General features: G+C 45.1%; 1 protein-coding gene across 1 annotated transcript in view; it reads left to right on the forward strand.

Moving 5' to 3' along the window:
* Positions 1–12,228, forward strand: part of USP31 (ubiquitin specific peptidase 31) — a 72,599-nt gene extending 60,371 nt beyond the window's left edge. The window contains exons 14-16 of the mRNA XM_030871472.3: positions 3,068–3,226; positions 4,801–4,953; positions 6,871–12,228. Coding sequence (XP_030727332.2) covers positions 3,068–3,226; positions 4,801–4,953; positions 6,871–8,432 — 1,874 coding nt within the window. The 3' untranslated portion in view covers positions 8,433–12,228. The remainder of the gene's footprint in view (positions 1–3,067; positions 3,227–4,800; positions 4,954–6,870) is intronic.
* Positions 12,229–17,676: the final 5,448 nt, after the last annotated feature.

A 17,676-nucleotide genomic window follows, 5' to 3' on the forward strand; every position in this document is an offset into this window, starting at 1 on the left:
GTTGGTGTTTCAGTCTCTCTGAGACTGTTCCCCGGCAGTTAACCCTGAGACCCCTGCAACATGGTGAAGGAGCCTCTCGGGCCCCAGACCCCCTCCTTGGCCCAGCACAGTTACTCTCTCAACCTGCTCTTCCTCGGGAGACAGGGGACGTGGAGTGTGACTGGACACAACAATCTTTTGTTCTCGAAACCTGTTTAGTTCTAGTTCTTTCAGTACGCTGCCGGCAGCAGTCACTTGTGAGAGGAATCATCCCGACCTGGAGCGTATCTCGTAGTGGAGCCGTTTGGATGGCCTCTACTTGCCCTCGGAAGTACTTGAAGGAGAAAAAGGGGACAGAGGATCTATTGAAAAGTCCGTAGAAGACAAAGTTAATATTAATTAAATGCTTAAGTATGTTTTACCTCGTGTTTTGGTTTAAGCCAAATTTTAATACTGTATTTTGTGTCTTACATATGTTATATTTATATTTTGGGGGGCCACTTGTATGATAAGTGTTGTGTTTCTAGTTGGATTTTTGCTTTTGTGGCATTCCCGGTCATATCTGCATTCTTCCATACTGAGTCACAGAGTTATATACTCAGGGACTCTGAGACTTGAAAGGGACTTAGAGGGAATTTAATTTCACTGATTAGCTGGTGAAGCAGTGCCTTTGCCAGCGTCACTGGTTGGTGTTCACGTAGCTTCAGCTTTGGTAGAGAATCTCCTGTGTGTAACAGTGTTTCTCAGGAAAATATGGGTGAGCACGTTGTGTGGTTTCTAGCAAGAAATTGTTGAGGAAAATCGGACAGTGCCAGATTTTCACCTGTCATGTTGCTCTTTGTATAGCATAGACTCTGGAAAGTGCCCGGAAACCCATAACTGCCTTGGAGGCAGTACAAATTAGGGAGAGGAGTATGGGTTAGAAGCTAGACACGTGTTCCTAGCTCTGTGACCTTAGGTGGGTAACCTTATTCAAACCTGGCGACCATGTGAGGGAGGCAGAAGTGCTCGTGCCTGCCTCCTGGGGCCTGTTACCGACGAGGGGCTCGTGGGAAGCATCCCTTTCCCGTGCTTAGGCCATACGGCTGCTTTTCTGATGAGAACATTTTAAGTACCTCAGCATTGTTGAGTTAAAGATACCTTGTTTTTAAGCTTTCATTTGGAGTGTTTATTTTAATGTGTTCTTTTATTTTGCACTGGTTCTAACTATAATTACATGGTACATGTATGGCTGACTTGTGTAAGGAGTCTAGAACAGTGCTTCTCAAACCATCTGTGATGAGGAACCTTTAAAAAAATTTCTTAAACCTTTTTTTAAAATGTCCAATTCTTCATGAACCAGTACTTTTGCAAAAACACAATAAAAGTATCATACAGTATCAGATTGCTATGAATGTTTTTAAATGCTTACCTCGTTGTGGTGCTTACCTCATGGACTGGCACCGGTCTGTGAGCCACAATTTGAGTAGCACTGGTCTAGGAAATACTTCAGAAAATAGCGCTGGGAAGAAAAGCACATAGAATTATTTTATAAATACGTCATTGCCCCATTCATGAGTCCCTGTGCTGCCTTAGTTTCCACACCATGACGGAGGACAGACCATCCTGAGGAGAAACGGACTGAAGCTGGTACAGGCTGCTCCGTCACCTCCTCTCGGGCGCGTTCCCCCTTACAGACCTCCCACTCCCACTCCCGAATAGCAGCCCCTCACCGGCTGGGTCGTTCATCCGGCAAGCCTGATGACACCACTGACCAAGCAGTCGCTGTTTTACCAGCTGCATTTGCTGCTTGTGTCTCCCTTTCTCTGCCGTCTGGTTCCAGTGAGTCCACAGCTGCAGACGACTTTCCTCCCTACAGTCAAAGTTTCTTCTTCTGCTCTTCTTTTTCGGGAAAAAGAAGAGCAGAAGTATAGCCCTTCCTCTTCCGGGTCCCTTTCGTCTCCTAGGAGTCCATACTTAGCAAAGTGGTTGTGGCCTGTCGAGGGAGTCACTCCTGGTGCCACTCGGGGCCTTATGTGTCCTGCCCCTGGGGCCCTACTGAGCCTGTTCCAGCGTTCAGCTAAATATTCCAGCACTCGTTTATTTTCACCCCAATAAATGGGTCTTTTTAGAAAGAATTGTAAACGTGTACGTTTCTGGATCAAGCTTATCACACTCCTTGATGATTCACAGGATGATGTGTCTCCAGGAACGCTGAGCTGTGTCCTCGCTGGTACTTGAGTGCTCTTTATTTTTATCTCAGCTTAGAGTTTGGACTGGAGGGAAGGCCGCATGCATTCATGAGCTCCAGTGTTCTCAGTTTGCCAGGGGCCTTCCAGCAGGCATCATTTGTGCTACCTCTGAGGGAGGCAGGGTGGGATAAGGCTTTAAGCTCAGGGACTAGATAATCCTGTAATGAGCTGGCCCCTGCCCTTCACCAGCTGCATGACCTTGGGCAAGCTGGTTAATCTTTTTGAGCCTCTGTAAAATGGCAATGATAATAGAACAAATTTCATAGGATCAAATGAGATGCACATAATAAGTGCTAAACAAATGTTAGCTACTGCTCTCATTAATATCATCATTTCTAGTTCTGTTGTTTTCTGACTCTAAGAAACACTAAACTGTTACAACATGCTTGAAACAGGGTTTCTGCATACTGGTACAGTAACATTTTTGCTGGGTAATTCTGCATTGTGGGGACTGTCCCGCGCATGGTGGGACGTGTAGTGGCGCCCCCTGGTCTCTACCCACTAGATTGCACTAGCATCCTACCCTCCCCACGCCCCCACCCCCAGTTGTGACAGTCAAAAATGTGTCCCCTGGGGCAAAATCATCTCTGGTTGAAATCCACTGGTTTAAAGAAGTATATTGTGTTTTCTAAAATTAAATAGAATTTCATCCATTTGGAATAGTTTGGAATTTCTTGAAACATTTTGCCTGAGTGTGATTTAGAATTTGGATTTCTTACCTCTTTCTGTATTACTATCTGCAGCCTTAAAAAGTTCTTGAATTAATTACATGAGCCAAAGACATGGTGTCTGTGGGTCAAGTGGAGTGGCCGTTGCGGCCGCCCTGGTGCTGATCGCTGATGGGCTCTTTTTGGCAGCATACTGCAAGAACTCCGTGGACGGCCTCTGGTACTGCTTCGACGACAGTGACGTGCAGCAGCTGTCGGAAGACGAGGTCTGCACGCAGACGGCGTACATCCTCTTCTACCAGAGGCGGACAGCTATACCGTCATGGTCGGCCAACAGCTCGGTGGCAGGTAAGGCCACTCTACTCTTGGGTGGTTTGTTTTGAGAGCAGAAAATTGTAGTTGATGGTCCAGAGAACTTCTCCAGGAGGTCTCATGATTCTGTTGGTTGGATCAGATTAATTCTCAGGTTTGCATTTAATCTGGAAACCAGAATGGTTGCAGTTAAAGGAAATGGGGGTGGAATGTGCCAGCAGCTGTGAACCAGGAGTTCCCGTGGAGGTGGAGTGGAGCCTGGCTCAAAGCACGCTCGTGGTGTTTACTTACGGAGTAAATAAACGAGTGAGGGAGCTAAGAAGCAGCGCAGCACACTGCTCTCAGAGTCGAGGGACTGGAAATAGAACTAAGACTTGGCTTTGCCACATTTTGGTCGGGTTATCTTCGAGCATGTCCCACCCAAGCCACATATGTGTCATCTGTAATATGGGTGTACTGATCCTACCTGCCTCATGGGTTCGTTGTGTGAAACAGATTTGGTAAATGTGCATTAAATCCTTTGGTAAAGGGTAAAGCACCATTAGAAATCGTTCTTTTTTCCACTAAGGTTGGCCTATTCTGTTAGGGGAGGCTGTAAAAATATTAGATGCCTTGGATTTAGTTTGACGGGATCTAGCCTGTTGTGCTTATTAGTAAATGCAGGAACCAGTACCCACGCGTGACGTCGGTGCAGCCACACACAATCCGAACAGGGGGACGAATGCCTCCTAATGCAGGGTTGGAGTTTAGAGAATAGGACAGAGGATTGGGACATGGCAGTGTGTGATCAGTTATTAATCCCTGCTCCCCTTGAAGCGTGCGAGGGCTAAGTTGGAAGCCGCTAAAAGGAAGCATCACGGAAGCAGAGTGAGCCCTGCTGGAGTCAAACCCCACCCAGTACAGCCGTCTGTCCGTAGCCGCTCTTAGTTCCCAGAAAGTGGGAACTCCAGGGCTCTAGTGCCGTCCCTCAGTGCTTTCCAGAGTCTGAGATAGGCTCAGAAATGACACCCTCTTGAGATCTACTCTAGAAAGTCATGTGTCTTCATGTTCTCCATTTCAAGAGCAGTTTCTGTTGCTCCAGTATATATTTAAGGGCCTCCCTGGAACAGACAGGACACAATGGCACGTGGCCTTGTGTGTGCATGTGTGTGTGTGTTTATATATTAATATTGTGAAAATGATTTAAAAATTCCACCACACAGGCCTAGAAGCTAACAGTACACCGCTGCTTGCTTTTTTTTCCTCTGTGTCAGAAGTATTCCTGCAAGTGCTTAGAACAGTGCCTGGGGTGTAGTGCTTAATAAATGTTTGTAGAATAGATGAGTATATGCACGATTGTATCTGTTCCATTCTGTTGCCAGCACTAAGACTCGGACTTTGCGTTCTGAAGTAGCCATCCCTGTACTTGGATTTTATTACTGCAAACGTGTGTGAGCGTCTGTCCTTTTCATCCCAACAGGCGACGTTCGAGCGGGCACAGCGTGGGCCTGGGAGTTAGTGCTGACCTGGCGGTGAGGTCCCCCGCCGCCCGGGCAGCAGCCCTTGGTGAGGGCGTGTGTGGCACAGGCAGGATTCTGGCCTGACCTCGGCGCCCACTTCCTTTCCTGCAGGCTCCACAAGTTCCTCCTTGTGTGAACACTGGGTGAGCCGTCTCCCGGGGAGCAAGCAGGCCAGCGTGACCTCTGCAGCTTCCTCCAGACGCACCTCCCTAGCCTCGCTGTCTGAGTCTGTGGAGATGACTGGGGAAAGGAGTGAAGATGATGGTGGGTCTGGGTTTCGGTGACAGATTTCCAAAATGGCAACTCACGGACACAGCACGGGCTCCCTCATGTCGAGGAGCATTTTATATAACAGGGTCATTTGCTCTTCCTCTGTGACCTAGCACTTCTTCCTTCCACTCCATTGTTTTCCACTTTTAAGGTCTAATGTGGAGGCTGGGGCTTTAACTCTGTACAGTAATGTATGTTTTTTTTCAAAGCGCTGTTTAAAGTCTTCAGAGCAGCTGTGAGGGGACTCAGCGAGGTTGTGGTTTGCCGAGGGCTGCCTGGTGTGCGGGGCCTGGCGTGGAGGCTCCTGACTCGCTCAGCTTCTCGCCTTCCCACCACGCTGTCTCCCCTGGAGGGATCTGTGGTGTGCCCTTGTGGGTGCAGAGCATCTAGAACAAAAGCTGTTGCCTTTGCATAAAGGTAGTTTTTAGGAATTTTGAAGATAGTCACAGTATAAAAGCTTTGAAAATCTGATAAAAATTGAGCTCCAGTGTTTTGCCTTCAGCTGCCGCTTGAGTAGTGGCGGAACAGCCCTCGGTTCTCACGGGGACCCCAGGTGGTGTGGGGAGGGTCGGGCAGCCAGAGCCCTGAGAGCTGGGAGGAGCAGGGGAGAGTGAGCTCAGCTTCTATAACGAGGACAGTGACTCATCCCCCAGCAAGCCTCATTCTGTGGTCAGCAGTTCCATCACGTCCAGTAGCCGCTCCTAGTGGCGCTCAGGAGGCTGGAAGAGGAAGGCCAGACGAGAGCTCTGTCGCAGCTCCAGCTCTACCCCTGCTTCTGGCTGTTGCTTCTTTTTTTTGTAGAAAAAGAGTCTTGGGCTGTAACTGTGAAGCTCCTGTCTGTAGCTCCTGACATTTTATGAAAAACTGACCAGTGAACCTTGGCTTGTTAATTATTTAGAGGTTATTTTCAACACAACCTTTAAACCTAGAATTCACTGTTGTTTTAACAGTAAGCCTAGATATGGTTTGGCTCCGGTCTGTTTTTAAACGGTGTAGTTGGCGAAATCGATATCAGCACCATCATCGTGCAGTGGTGCTGGGTGGTGCCCACAGAACAGGGCCTATCTCTTAGGATCTCATCCAGACAGAGTTTTATTAATACCACAGCTACAGCATCAAGTGTGTGGAGAATTTAATTTAGAATATTTTCTGTGGAAGTTTTAAGTCACTTAAAATAGGAGTATAGTGTTCTAATTATGAATATTTTCCTTGGAGGCTTTCCACTGATTGCTTTCATAGTCAACGATTACAGGCCAGCCTACCTGTGGCATTGAGTTGGGGGGGAAGGGGTTGCGGTTCTGGTGTTAGCTCTGCCTCTGTTTGTGTGATCTTGGGCAAGAACTGCACTGCTGTGGGCCCCAGTGTTCTTAATAGGATGAAGAAGCTGTAAATGAAGTAGCTCACATTTATTGAGCAGCTGTGCAGTGCCAGGTGCCTTGCTGGGCACAGGACTTTTAAGATTTTATTTAATTCTCATAGTAGCTCTGTGAGTTACAACAAGGGTCAGCAGACTATAGCCCACAGGCCAAATATGGCCCCTGCCTTTATTTGTGTAAAAAAAAAAAAAAGTTTTATTGGAACACAGCCACGCCCATTTGTTTGTGTTGCCTGCGGCTGCTTTCGCACTAGGGTGGCAGAGTTGAGCAGCTGGCCCACAAAGCCTAAAATATTTACTGTCTGGGCCTTTAGAGGAAAAGTCTGCTGACCCCTGATGTCGAGCAAGAAGGTGGTTTGCTGATCCCCAAGTTAGAATGCCCATATTTCAAGGTAAAGGAACTGGGCTCAGAAGAGTTAAACTCACATGACTACTCCTTGACCCCAGACCCCTTGATTTCCTACCGTCTTAGATGGATGTCCTAGTAAGGACATTTGGTAGGTTTAGCTTAACGACACTCTCTTTGCTGCATTCAGGAGGTTTCTCAACTCGACCGTTCGTGAGAAGCGTCCAGCGCCAGAGCTTGTCATCCAGATCTTCTGTCACCAGCCCCTTGGCCGTCAATGAAAATTGCATCAGACCTTCCTGGTCCCTGTCTGCTAAGCTGCAGATGCGTTCCAGTTCCCCTTCCCGCTTCTCAGGGGACTCTCCGATTCACACCTCCGCCTCCACCTTGGAGAAGATCGGGGAAGCAGTGGACGACAAGGTTTCCATCTCTTGCTTTGGTAGCTTGAGGAACCTGTCCAGCAGTTACCAGGACTCAAGCGATAGTCACAGTCGACGGGAGCACAAGGCTGTGGGTCGGGCCCCTCTGGCTGTCATGGAAGGTGTGTTCAAAGACGAGTCAGACACCCGCAAGTTGAACTCCAGTGTTGTAGACACACAGAGCAAAAGCTCAGTACAAGGGGATCCATTGCCCCCCATATCGGGTCCATTTGATAACAATAACCAGATTGCTTATGTGGATCAGAGCGATTCTGTAGACAGCTCTCCAGTCAAAGAGGTGAAACCTCCAAGCCAGCCAGACTCCCTCGCAAAGAAATCGGAGAGCACAGCCAGCAGATCCCCCGGCTCCAGAGGCGCTCCTGAGCCAAACAGAAGCTTGCGGAAGGGGAGGCCAGTCTTGGCCAGCCAGGAATCATCTCTTTCCAGTACATCCCCTTCTTCTCCTGTTCCTGTAAAAGTTTCTGTAAAGCCCTCCCGCTCCCGAAGCAAAGCCGATTCTTCTTCCAGGGCCAGTGGACGGCATTCCTCCCCTGCCCGCCAAAAGGAGTCCTCCCCCAAGTCCCAGGACTCCGTGTCATCTCCTTTGCTCCAGAAGCAGAAGTCAGCTTCTTCCCTCACTGACAGTGCTTCCTCCTCATCCGCCAAAAAAGCCTCAGGCCCTGCCCCGAGGGGCCCCTTCCCTCCTGGGAAGAGCAGGACTTCAGACAGGAGCTTAAGCAGAGAGGGCTCCAGACAGAGCCTGGTTTCCGACAGAGCCAGCGTCACCTCCAGCCCCAAACCCAGTTCGCCTCGCGTGAGCCAGGCCAGAGCCGGGGACGGCAGGGGGGACGGAAAGCACGTCCGCAGCTCCTCCATGGCCAGCCTGCGCTCCCCCAGCATGAACATGAAGGCCGGTCTGAAGAGGGACAGCAAGTCGGAGGACAAGGGGCTGTCCTTCTTCAAGTCAGCCTTGAGACAGAAGGAAACCCGGCGGTCAACGGATCTTGGCAAGACAACCTTGTTGTCCAAGAAGGTGGGCGGGAGCTCAGTCAAGTCCGTCTCTAAGAGTGCAGTGGATGACAAGGCAGAGAAAGGCTCCCAGGCGCTAGGCTCCCAGCAGCCAAATGTGAATGCAGTTGGAAAAGAGCAGCTTGCCTCCAAGGACCCTGCTTCTGTTAAACATTCCCTGCTGTCCGCTCGCAAATCCAAGTCTTCCCAGCTAGATTCTGGAGTGCCCTCGTCTCCTGGTTGCAGGCAGTCTGCTGAGAAATCCTCAAAAAAGTTACCTTCTAGCATGCAAACCAATGCACGGCCTTCTCAAAAACCTCAGTGATATTTCTGCAATCCAAGTGTTTTATCTGTAAAGATGTTAATTTATTTAGAACCCCTTCCCTCCCACCAAAGCCCTCTATGCTTTTGTTTTGTATTTTTTGGGTCACGTGCCTGACGTACGTGTGTGTGTGTGTGTGTGTGTGTGTGTGTGTGTGTGTGTGTAGAATTCAATTGCAAATTGTTAAAAGCATCGCCTTATTCTGCCATTGAACCAAATAACAGCCATAGGCAAAGCATTGATACCCAGTTAACTGGAATAATTGCAGACGATACCCTGGACGGTCCCTTTAGCAACTGTACATATTTCTTTCTAGAGAACTCTAATGACTTTCGTTGGACACTAGGGAATTGAAACCTGTGACCCAGTTAAGCTGTCGTTAGCGTGCTCTGTAGAAGGATGAATTATTTGACTTGGGTCTCATCTGAGCGGAATTTGTCCTCACCGCGTGCGGATTGTCGTGTGGCACCGGAAGCTCTAAAAACTGTGACACTAACAGTGAAACAAACCGAGGGAAGACTGTCGCTTTCTGCACTTTGGCCCCATCTACCAGTCTTTGTAAAGGGCAATATTTTAACACTAATGTTTCTCAGGTATATACTCAGCTAGTCTAGGATGGGTGCGCACATCCGTGAAAGGATCGAAGAAGAAGGTGGCCTGTGGGTGGCTGTCATTTCTCCTACTGCCACAGATAGAAGTTTTTAGAGGTAGAAATGAAGTCCTTCACCACCTTCATATCTGCAAAGATGTCTGTACCATAAGCTGTCTGGACCCTTGGGGTAGGTCCTAAGAGGTGGCAAACTGGATAGCTGGAAAGCCAGTCGCTAGTCGTTAAATTCTTTTTTTCCTTGTCAATTTGCGAGCTGAGGTCATTGGGATTTTGAAGTGTAGTAGAGCAGTTAATACCTTTGAAAGAGTCCTGGAGAAAAAAATGGATTCTAAACTGGATGCATAAATCTGCCATTTTCCTTCTCTGGTGTTGCTTTTTTCCACGTTAGAAGTTGAAAGCTCCACGCTGCACCATGTGTGCATGCCTTTGTTTCCTCATCTTGTAATTTGGAGAGGAAAGAAGTTGCCTAATGCCAGCAGTTAGTGATGGTATGTTAGAACGATGTGTGACAAAGTGTTATATGCACACTTCTGGTCCTGCCTGTCAGTCTTAGTTGTGACTGTTTTTCAGGAACTCATTTATTTCTTCTTTGTGCTGAAGATTTAATCTCTTACCCAGAAACTCACAAGCAGGATGGAGCATGTTCCATCTGGCATTGTCAGTGCAAGTTGCATTTCTTGTTTAGCAAAAAAAGGGAACCTCACAGAAATCCAAAGATAAGCAAAATTATATATATATATATATATAAAATTTCAGGCTTTTAGGAGGTATTCTGGAATTTTGTGCTTTTTTTTTTCTTTTTCACTTTTTTTAAATGTCAAGAGAGTCATAGTTCCAATTCTCTTTGAATAGCATTTGTCACTTTGCCATGAAATACAGCATGCTAAGTTTATATGCTTTTACATATTAACTTTTTTTTTAAGTCATGGACTCTTCAGGTTCTTCCTGAACTCTGTGCACAGATCCATTTATAATCTCCCTTTTCAGTATTGCTGTGTGAAGTGACTATAACACATATTACATGCTTAGCTATGAATTCTGCACTGCCCTGTCTTTTTTTTCCTTTCTTTTCTATGAATACCTCTTGGGAAATGTTTCCAGTAAGTTACTTAACTTTATTTTGCTGCTAATTTGAGCATTAGCAGGTAACTTGCAGGTCTGGAGGCCATTTATGTTGAGGGTCGCTGGAATTTTAGACCCTTGCAGTGTTTAAGACCTACACGTTCAGCCTTGTGAGAGTTACACTAGTGCTCCATGAAATTCACTTACTGTGAGCCTGTCGCCCATTGCACTCGATCCTGACTCACCACTTTGCTTGGTGTCCTCGTTTCACCGTACAGACGTCTGGTTTCCCAAAGCAGCCTTACTCTCCCCTGCTGGGCTGTGACTGCCTTCGATCTTGTTGTTGCGTCCAACGGCACATTGAGAGCCTGATCCATGTATAGCCACTTCGAGTTTTCCTGTATCACTTTTATTTCCTAAAAAGATGCACCAAATGTGGGGTTGTCAATATCCGGAATTGAGTGTTTGTCTGACTCTCTCATCTTTCTTTAATAGGTAAATCTCATTTGAAATCTCCTATCTGAAGCTCTGAAACAGTCTTAGAATCATAGTTTGACTACACAGAGTGTTTTAATAACACTTTTTTGGGGGCTGTAAACAGTTAAGCATTAATTAGAATCTAGTTTAATTTTCACAGTGGTAAGTATTTTTACTCTTTGAGTCCTCCAGGAATGGATTTTCTGTTATGTCTAGTGTCTTTAAGAGAAAAAACACAACAACTCTACGAACTCCATTAAATTTCCATGGGATCTAGAAATAAATTTTCTGTATCTATAAACTTATGTCTATGGAGTTTAGTTCTTGTTTCAGATTTAAATGGAAAAAAAATCAGGAAATATTATGGCACTGTTTAGGCATCTTTAGGCTATTATATTTCTGTGCTTGGTAAACAATGAAAACTTCATTCTTAATTATTAGGTTGCAACCTTTAAGCCACAGAAAAGGATATTTTGCCCCAAAGTTTGGAGGTGCTCTTTGTGGTGTGAAGTACCCTATGGGAAAATTATGACTTGGTTCAGTTCAGTTCTTTGGTAGAGTTAGTGACTTGGTGTTTTGTTTTTTCTTTTCCCAGTGATGTTTGGTACAATGAGCTTGTATGTGTTTTGGGGTTAAAAATCACCTGCTGAGGATGGTAGACCTGGGTTCCTGGTTGACAACCAGGTGGGCCTGATGAGAGTAGTCATTTCCTGGTAGGCACAAAATAATCACCAACAGTAGCGTTGCATCTGTAATGTTTGTTTGCTTTTAAAAAACTTTATTCTTGATTTCTTTTCCTATAAACATCGAGTGCACTGAGTCTGTATCATTCCGTAGGACAGCCCTACACCTTGCCTTTGTAATCCCTTATATAATGTGGAAGCACAAAGAAACTGTTAAGCTCATATCATCTCAAGACCGTCTCCCACCTTTTTCGTATTTTCTTATCCTAAAAGCAGCCTAACTGAAAGTAAGTAATGCTCCTCTGGACCAATAGAGATGTGGGAGTATTTGTGACATGGTAAAATATTGTTAACGTCTGTGAGGCTGCTCTGACCTCTTCTGTAATCATTCTTTCGTCATTCATTCGTTCATTTATTCATTCTGCAAACATTCGTTGAGGGCCTGCTTTGCTTGTAAAGGCAAGCTGAGAGCTTCGAGAGTTTGCTGTAGCTGAGGAGCCCTGGGAGCACAGCTGATGAACCAGAGGATGCCAGTGATGTCCTAGATGGAGCGACAGTCCTCCCAACAGAAAGATCAAGTGGATCCTGGTGATCAGCTGAGCCTGTGGGCCTCGTGAGCAAGTCTGTTCTGTTCTGGAAACCAAAAGTGGCCTTCTTCATCTTTGGAGACATTTTATTGTCACATCCTCTTTTTCAGACTGTGCTGTCTCTACTACTTAGGGATGTGGAAATCCATGACAGAGTCACTTTTCATTAGAATTCGGTCGTCTGCATTTGTATGAGCTGGATGTGGGGATTTTGGAGGGTGGGTGGGGAGAGAAATTGTCATCCCTCTAAAGTACCTGTCATGAAAAAACAGGAGCAGAACGTGAAGGAAACAGGTGGCAGCCTTTAGGAAAAAAGGAACAGAGAAGAGCTGTGAACAAAGCTCATTTTTTTCAAATAAACATGCTTTAAAAAGTAGATTGACATCCGACGTTAAATTTCATTCTGACAAATTACCGAACAGCTGAAGATACTGTTTCCTGTGTAGGTTATAATAATTATTGGATGCAAAGATAATTAGTGTCTCCGGGTTGGATTTTTGAGATAGTATGCAAACCATAAGCACAGTTTCAATAAAACGTATTCTGTGAGGTGTGTTGAACTTTGTATTATTTGGAATTGAGAAGAGCAAAACTTGCTGACAAACCAGTGCCTATATCATAAACATAAACATAAACACAGAAAATAGCTGTTACTGTACAGGCTGTCTGTCTGCAATTTCACAAAGGGTATGTTGTTGCTAAACCTGACTACATATTTTGGGGGGGAATCCCATGCTTTTATTTAAATGAACACTCAGTCTCATACTGCCTTTTGATCAACTCCCAAAGTGTTTTTTGCAGCTGCATTTTAAGCATGACCAATCATTTTTCCCCCAAATAATGAAAATAATTTTGCATGGCCTCCATCTAACCCAGAAAGCATGCTCTTACTGCCTATGCAAGCAACTAATAAAAAAATACAGACTATTTAACACTCAACATAAGTTTAAAAAAAAAAACCCACACAACACAATTCTTAGATTATGGAGCTCTATTTTTGAATTTGTAATTTTTAAAATGTGGCTTAATCAGTATCAAAGAACATGAATGTGATATCTTGCTTTGCACGTGTTTCTCTTTGCCGGTTTTTCTTTTTTTTTTTTTTTTTGATCATTGGCAAAATTGTATGTAAAATAAGTATTGTGCAAGCAGGAGTGGAAATGGGTATGTTGAACACTCATTGGTTTATATACCGTATTTAGTCTGAAGACTTTCCTGAAGTATTTTGTTCTAAAAATAACCTGCCATTTTCTATAGATCTTAATTGTTTATATCTTCTAGGGTTCCATTGTGGTCACAAGGGAAGAATGTGGCTTCTAAAACTGCTAACAATTTTAAAACACTTTTGTAGAGACTTGAGCTGTTCTGGAAAGCTTTGGAGTTTCCCAGCTGCTGGTCACAGTGAGACTAAGCTGTGGAGTTTACAGTAGCATTGACAGTTGGGTAGGTTCTAGAGCCATCTCACATTCGTCTAAGACCCGTGTTTCCCAGTTTGGGGGAGAAGGGAGATCCATAGCAGACTGGGGAGGCTTTTTCAAATCTCCCACGCGTACTCTCCCCAGGATTCTGTCAAGCCTCTTCGGAATGACTCGTCTGAGATTCTGATAGCCAGTGTTCGCTAGACTCTTCTAGGGAACTTTTAAAAATGCCTGGGTCCCACTCCCAAGCTTTTGATATACTTAGTGTAGGGGCAGGTCCCAGGAGTTACCATATTTATATTGAAAGCTCCGAGATATTTCTAATTTGCAGTCAGAATTGAGAACCACTGTGATACACCCTTCCTTTGCTGAGAACTATGGCGAGAATCACTGCCGTATGAAGTACTCAGGAGTGACTCAGACTTCTCTGTTGCTTTGGAGAGAAAAGAAAAAAAAAGAGATTGAGAGCTACTGATCAACCTCCTGTTTGAAATCAGGGGGGCCTTTCTGATGTGAGGAGCTTGGAGCTTTGTGTGTGCCTCAGCACTGGCCGTCTGGTGGGAACCGGTGGTCCTTAGTTTGCTGAAGCAGGCAGAGTGCCCCATGGGTTTGCCTCCTTCCCAGAGCCCTTCCCCCTGGATGCCACAGCAGGGCCAGACCCTTGGGGGAGCAGGGCGGTCACTCTGAGTTAGAAAATGCTGAAGTAAAGCCTTCAATGGCTTTGAAAAACCTGTCCCTGATTTTGATAGACCGATTGTCACCTTGTAATTATAGTAGCACACCCTAGGCTGCTGCCCAATTTCCTATTTAGCTCACTCTCTACTATCCAGAATGTAGTTTCAGGAATTTTTTTTTTTTTAGTTTAAAAATGAATGTGAAGCATTTTATTTGGGGTCTTTTTTCAGGTAACCCTCGGTATTTTGTCATGTAATTAAAAAATCAAATAATATTCATCCAAAAATTTGGCAGTACATGTTACCTGTGGAGGCAAATGAAATTTAATTTTAATCTGTGGTGAGCTGAATGCACTACAACATCTTCAAAATAAGCTGCTGTGCTTCTCAGGTGGTTTCTTCCTGTTGAGCATGTTGCTGCCTACAAAAAAAGGATTTACCTGGTGTTTTCAACATTTCAAGGAATAATATATAAATAAAAATCAAGTTGGAAATGCTCCTTTAGAAGGGCCGCCTGGAGCAGTGATACCTGTTGTAATGGTGAAAACGCAATATGAAATTTCCTAGGTGCTATTCTAAACGGTGAGGTGTTATTATACCAAATGGGGAAGGCAGTGTTTCTGAAGCTGAAGTTCTCTTTGTAGGCCTTTTAAATATGCATTTATGTTCCCTATAGTTTTGCTCACCAACTGTGCCTCTCACCACTGGTTAAAATTGAATTCAAGCCCCATTACAAAAATAGTTTCTTGATTGAACTCTTAAGTTTTTACACTGGAATTTCTATAGTTGTCTTAAAAGCTGCATGTCATATCACTGTATACAAAATGCTTTGGTGGTGTTCATGCACCATTCATAGTGATTTGTGTATAATTTTCTTTAGTTGTACAGTAATATGGAAGGCAAGATGTCTTTCCTTGAGGCTGGAAACAAAGTGTATCATACATTTTAAATTATTTTAGAACAAGTGCATGGATGTGTCACTGACTTCTGTTATTTATTTGTATGTTTTATTATTCAAAGTGTATGCACTTTTAAGAAGCAGAATTTATATTTTTATGTTTAAAACGTTTTATTTCTGGAACAGCAGTTGATTATATAGTATACAGTTGGAATTAAGAGAAAAGTGGAAAATGTAACAAAATATAATAAATTTATTACATGATGCCCTCTTCAAGCCATATTCCTCTTTCTCCCCCTTGCCAACCTCTGTATTTTTGGTGTTGATTGACCTTGGAAATTAAGCAGATACTTGTACTACACTGATGAATACAAAATGCTTTAAAATTGTAGTGTTAAGTGAAAACAAGTTACAGAAGGATACATACAGATACTCTGTAAGTAAAATTTTAAAGCAAAAAAATCACATCCGTGCTTATTTAATTTTCACAACCAAGGATTAATATAGCCATTTTCTCCAAGATGCAATTTGTCCTGGGCCATGGAACTGGACAAGAACTCACATTCTAACTCAATTCCAATGGGCTTTGTATTATTCCCCTCTTCTACCAAACTTTTATGATGGGAGGAAATAGTATAAAAGGAACCATTCTTTTCTGGGCCCTCTGTTGCCCCTGATATCTTCGTTTTCAACCATCCTGTTCTGATAAAAATTTCCAGGTGGCAAAAATTTACCACCTCTCAGGATGGGAATCCCTATTGAGGATGTCACATCACTTATGACCACTTGGGGGCACTAGAGATCACCATTATCAAAGGTATTTTAGAAGAAGTCCAGCCTCCGAGTTCTTAGCCTCTGTGGAAGTGCTTATTAAATACGAGTTGAGGAGCATTAAAAGTGAGCATGGGTTTCAGTTTTGATAAGTACCACCAGCCATCATTTTTCCTAAAAATTGAATACAGATCACAGGACAGATCTTATTTTCCTACAGCACAGTGTTACGGTTTAGGGTTGGGGCAGGGAGGCTGTTCTGAACCAAGGATGAGTGTGAACCATATGCATAAAACCCGAGGTACAGCACTATATACCTCTCTAGTTTTAAGTAGTAAAACTGTGCTTCATATTGTGTTCAAGAATGTAACTGTGTAGTACGCTGATCATTCGAGAGGCGTCATTTATGTCTGAAAGTGTTCACGTGCCGTAAAATACATAGATTTAATCTTTAGGCAGGTATTGAAGGATCACTCTGTCTCCTTAGAGTTTGGAAGATTATTTTCAAATACTTGAACGAGCAGTATCTCCCTGCACACGTTTCCCTCTGTCGGTCTTCCTGGAAGAAGCAAAGGCCTGAAAAAGCCCCTTGCCCTGGGTCCTGCGAGTCATTCCAGGCCACTGTCACTCCACAGGGTGTGACTTGAAGCCTGTTGCCGCCCCTTTGCCCTCCAACCCCCAGGATCCTCTCTGTCTTTCCCGGGATCCTCTCTGTCTGTCCCAGGATCCTCTTTGTCTTTCCCAGGTGGCTCCTGGATTCTCCCAGGTGGATGTTGCGGTGTTTCATTTTGTGGCTCTGTCCTGTGTCTCAGGCGTCTCCACAGGGGTCATCCGGTAGAGGTCCCCTCTCTCTTCCTCTTGTAGAACCCTCTGGAATTCAGTCTTGACTTGGCCTGGCCTTAGCCATGTTTCTCACCCCCTGCCAACATTTGCCACACGGAGGACCAGGGCTCTCCTCTCCCAGAGGGATAGGTTTTTGCATGATGCCGCATAACCCATCAGCCTTGCACCCTGTTTCTTAGAGCGTGCAGGGGGGTGACATTAATTTGATTTGCTCTTTGGATTTGTAACAACTCAGTTTTTCTTCAAGAAAGTGGGAAGACAATGTGAGCGAAACCAGTGTTAGAATCGGGCCTCCCTGACGCTGGCAGGCTCTCCTTCTGTACCTTTTCTTTGTTTAGGAAGATTTCATGGAAACCCACAGTGTACAGATCCCGTCCCCAAGACATAGGGACGCAGCGTCAGATTCCTTCGGAGAGCGGGGAAGGGAAGGCGCAGGGTGGAGAATGGCGCAGTGTGGCCCAAGGACGGTCAGCGCCGGCCTCAGGGTTCCACATCCGTAGAAGGTTGTGTTGGGGAAGGTGCCCCTTTAACTGTCTTATTCAGAATTAAAGTCCAAGTTTCTTCGTTTAGCAGTGCCTCCTGTCTGGAGATAGGACCATGCTCCACGGGGCTCTCGGTCTAGTCAGGGGTCAGGTTGGTTGGTAGATAATGAGGATTTCAGTGTGTGCTGCCCATGCCTTTCACTCACTGCTCCTCCCTCGAGGCATCTCCCACCCCACCGGCAGCCACTTCCAGCTGTTCTGCTCGGAAACCTTGTCTCTGAGATGCCCCATGGCTCATTCCCTTCTCTCTCCTGTGCCTTTGCTCAGATGTCAGCGTCTCAGGCCTCCCCTGGCCACCTTTTAAAAAAACACTGCAGCCAGCTTCACATTCTCTCCCTCCTCCCTACTTCATTTTCTTCATATCACTTAGTACCAACAGCCACAGCATCTATACAATATATATGCAATGTATACCACACACCTATGGTGTATATGCTCACAGGAGGGCAGGGCTGTCTGTTCAGCGTGCTGCTCTCTTCCCACCACCTAGGAGAGTGCCAGGCCCACGGTAGTTACTAAGTAAATGTTTACTAACTGGATTAATGGATTTGCTTGGGTAATCCACTTAGCCTTTCTGCCTTCCTATCTAGAAGATAAAGAATGATGGTCCTTGCATCATGGAGTTGTGAGGGTTAAATGGGAATGATTCCTGTAAAGCATTCAGCACAGTGTGTGGCACAGA

The sequence above is a fragment of the Globicephala melas genome, chromosome 15, assembly GCF_963455315.2.
Source record: "Globicephala melas chromosome 15, mGloMel1.2, whole genome shotgun sequence".
NCBI classification, from domain to species: Eukaryota; Metazoa; Chordata; class Mammalia; order Artiodactyla; family Delphinidae; genus Globicephala; species Globicephala melas.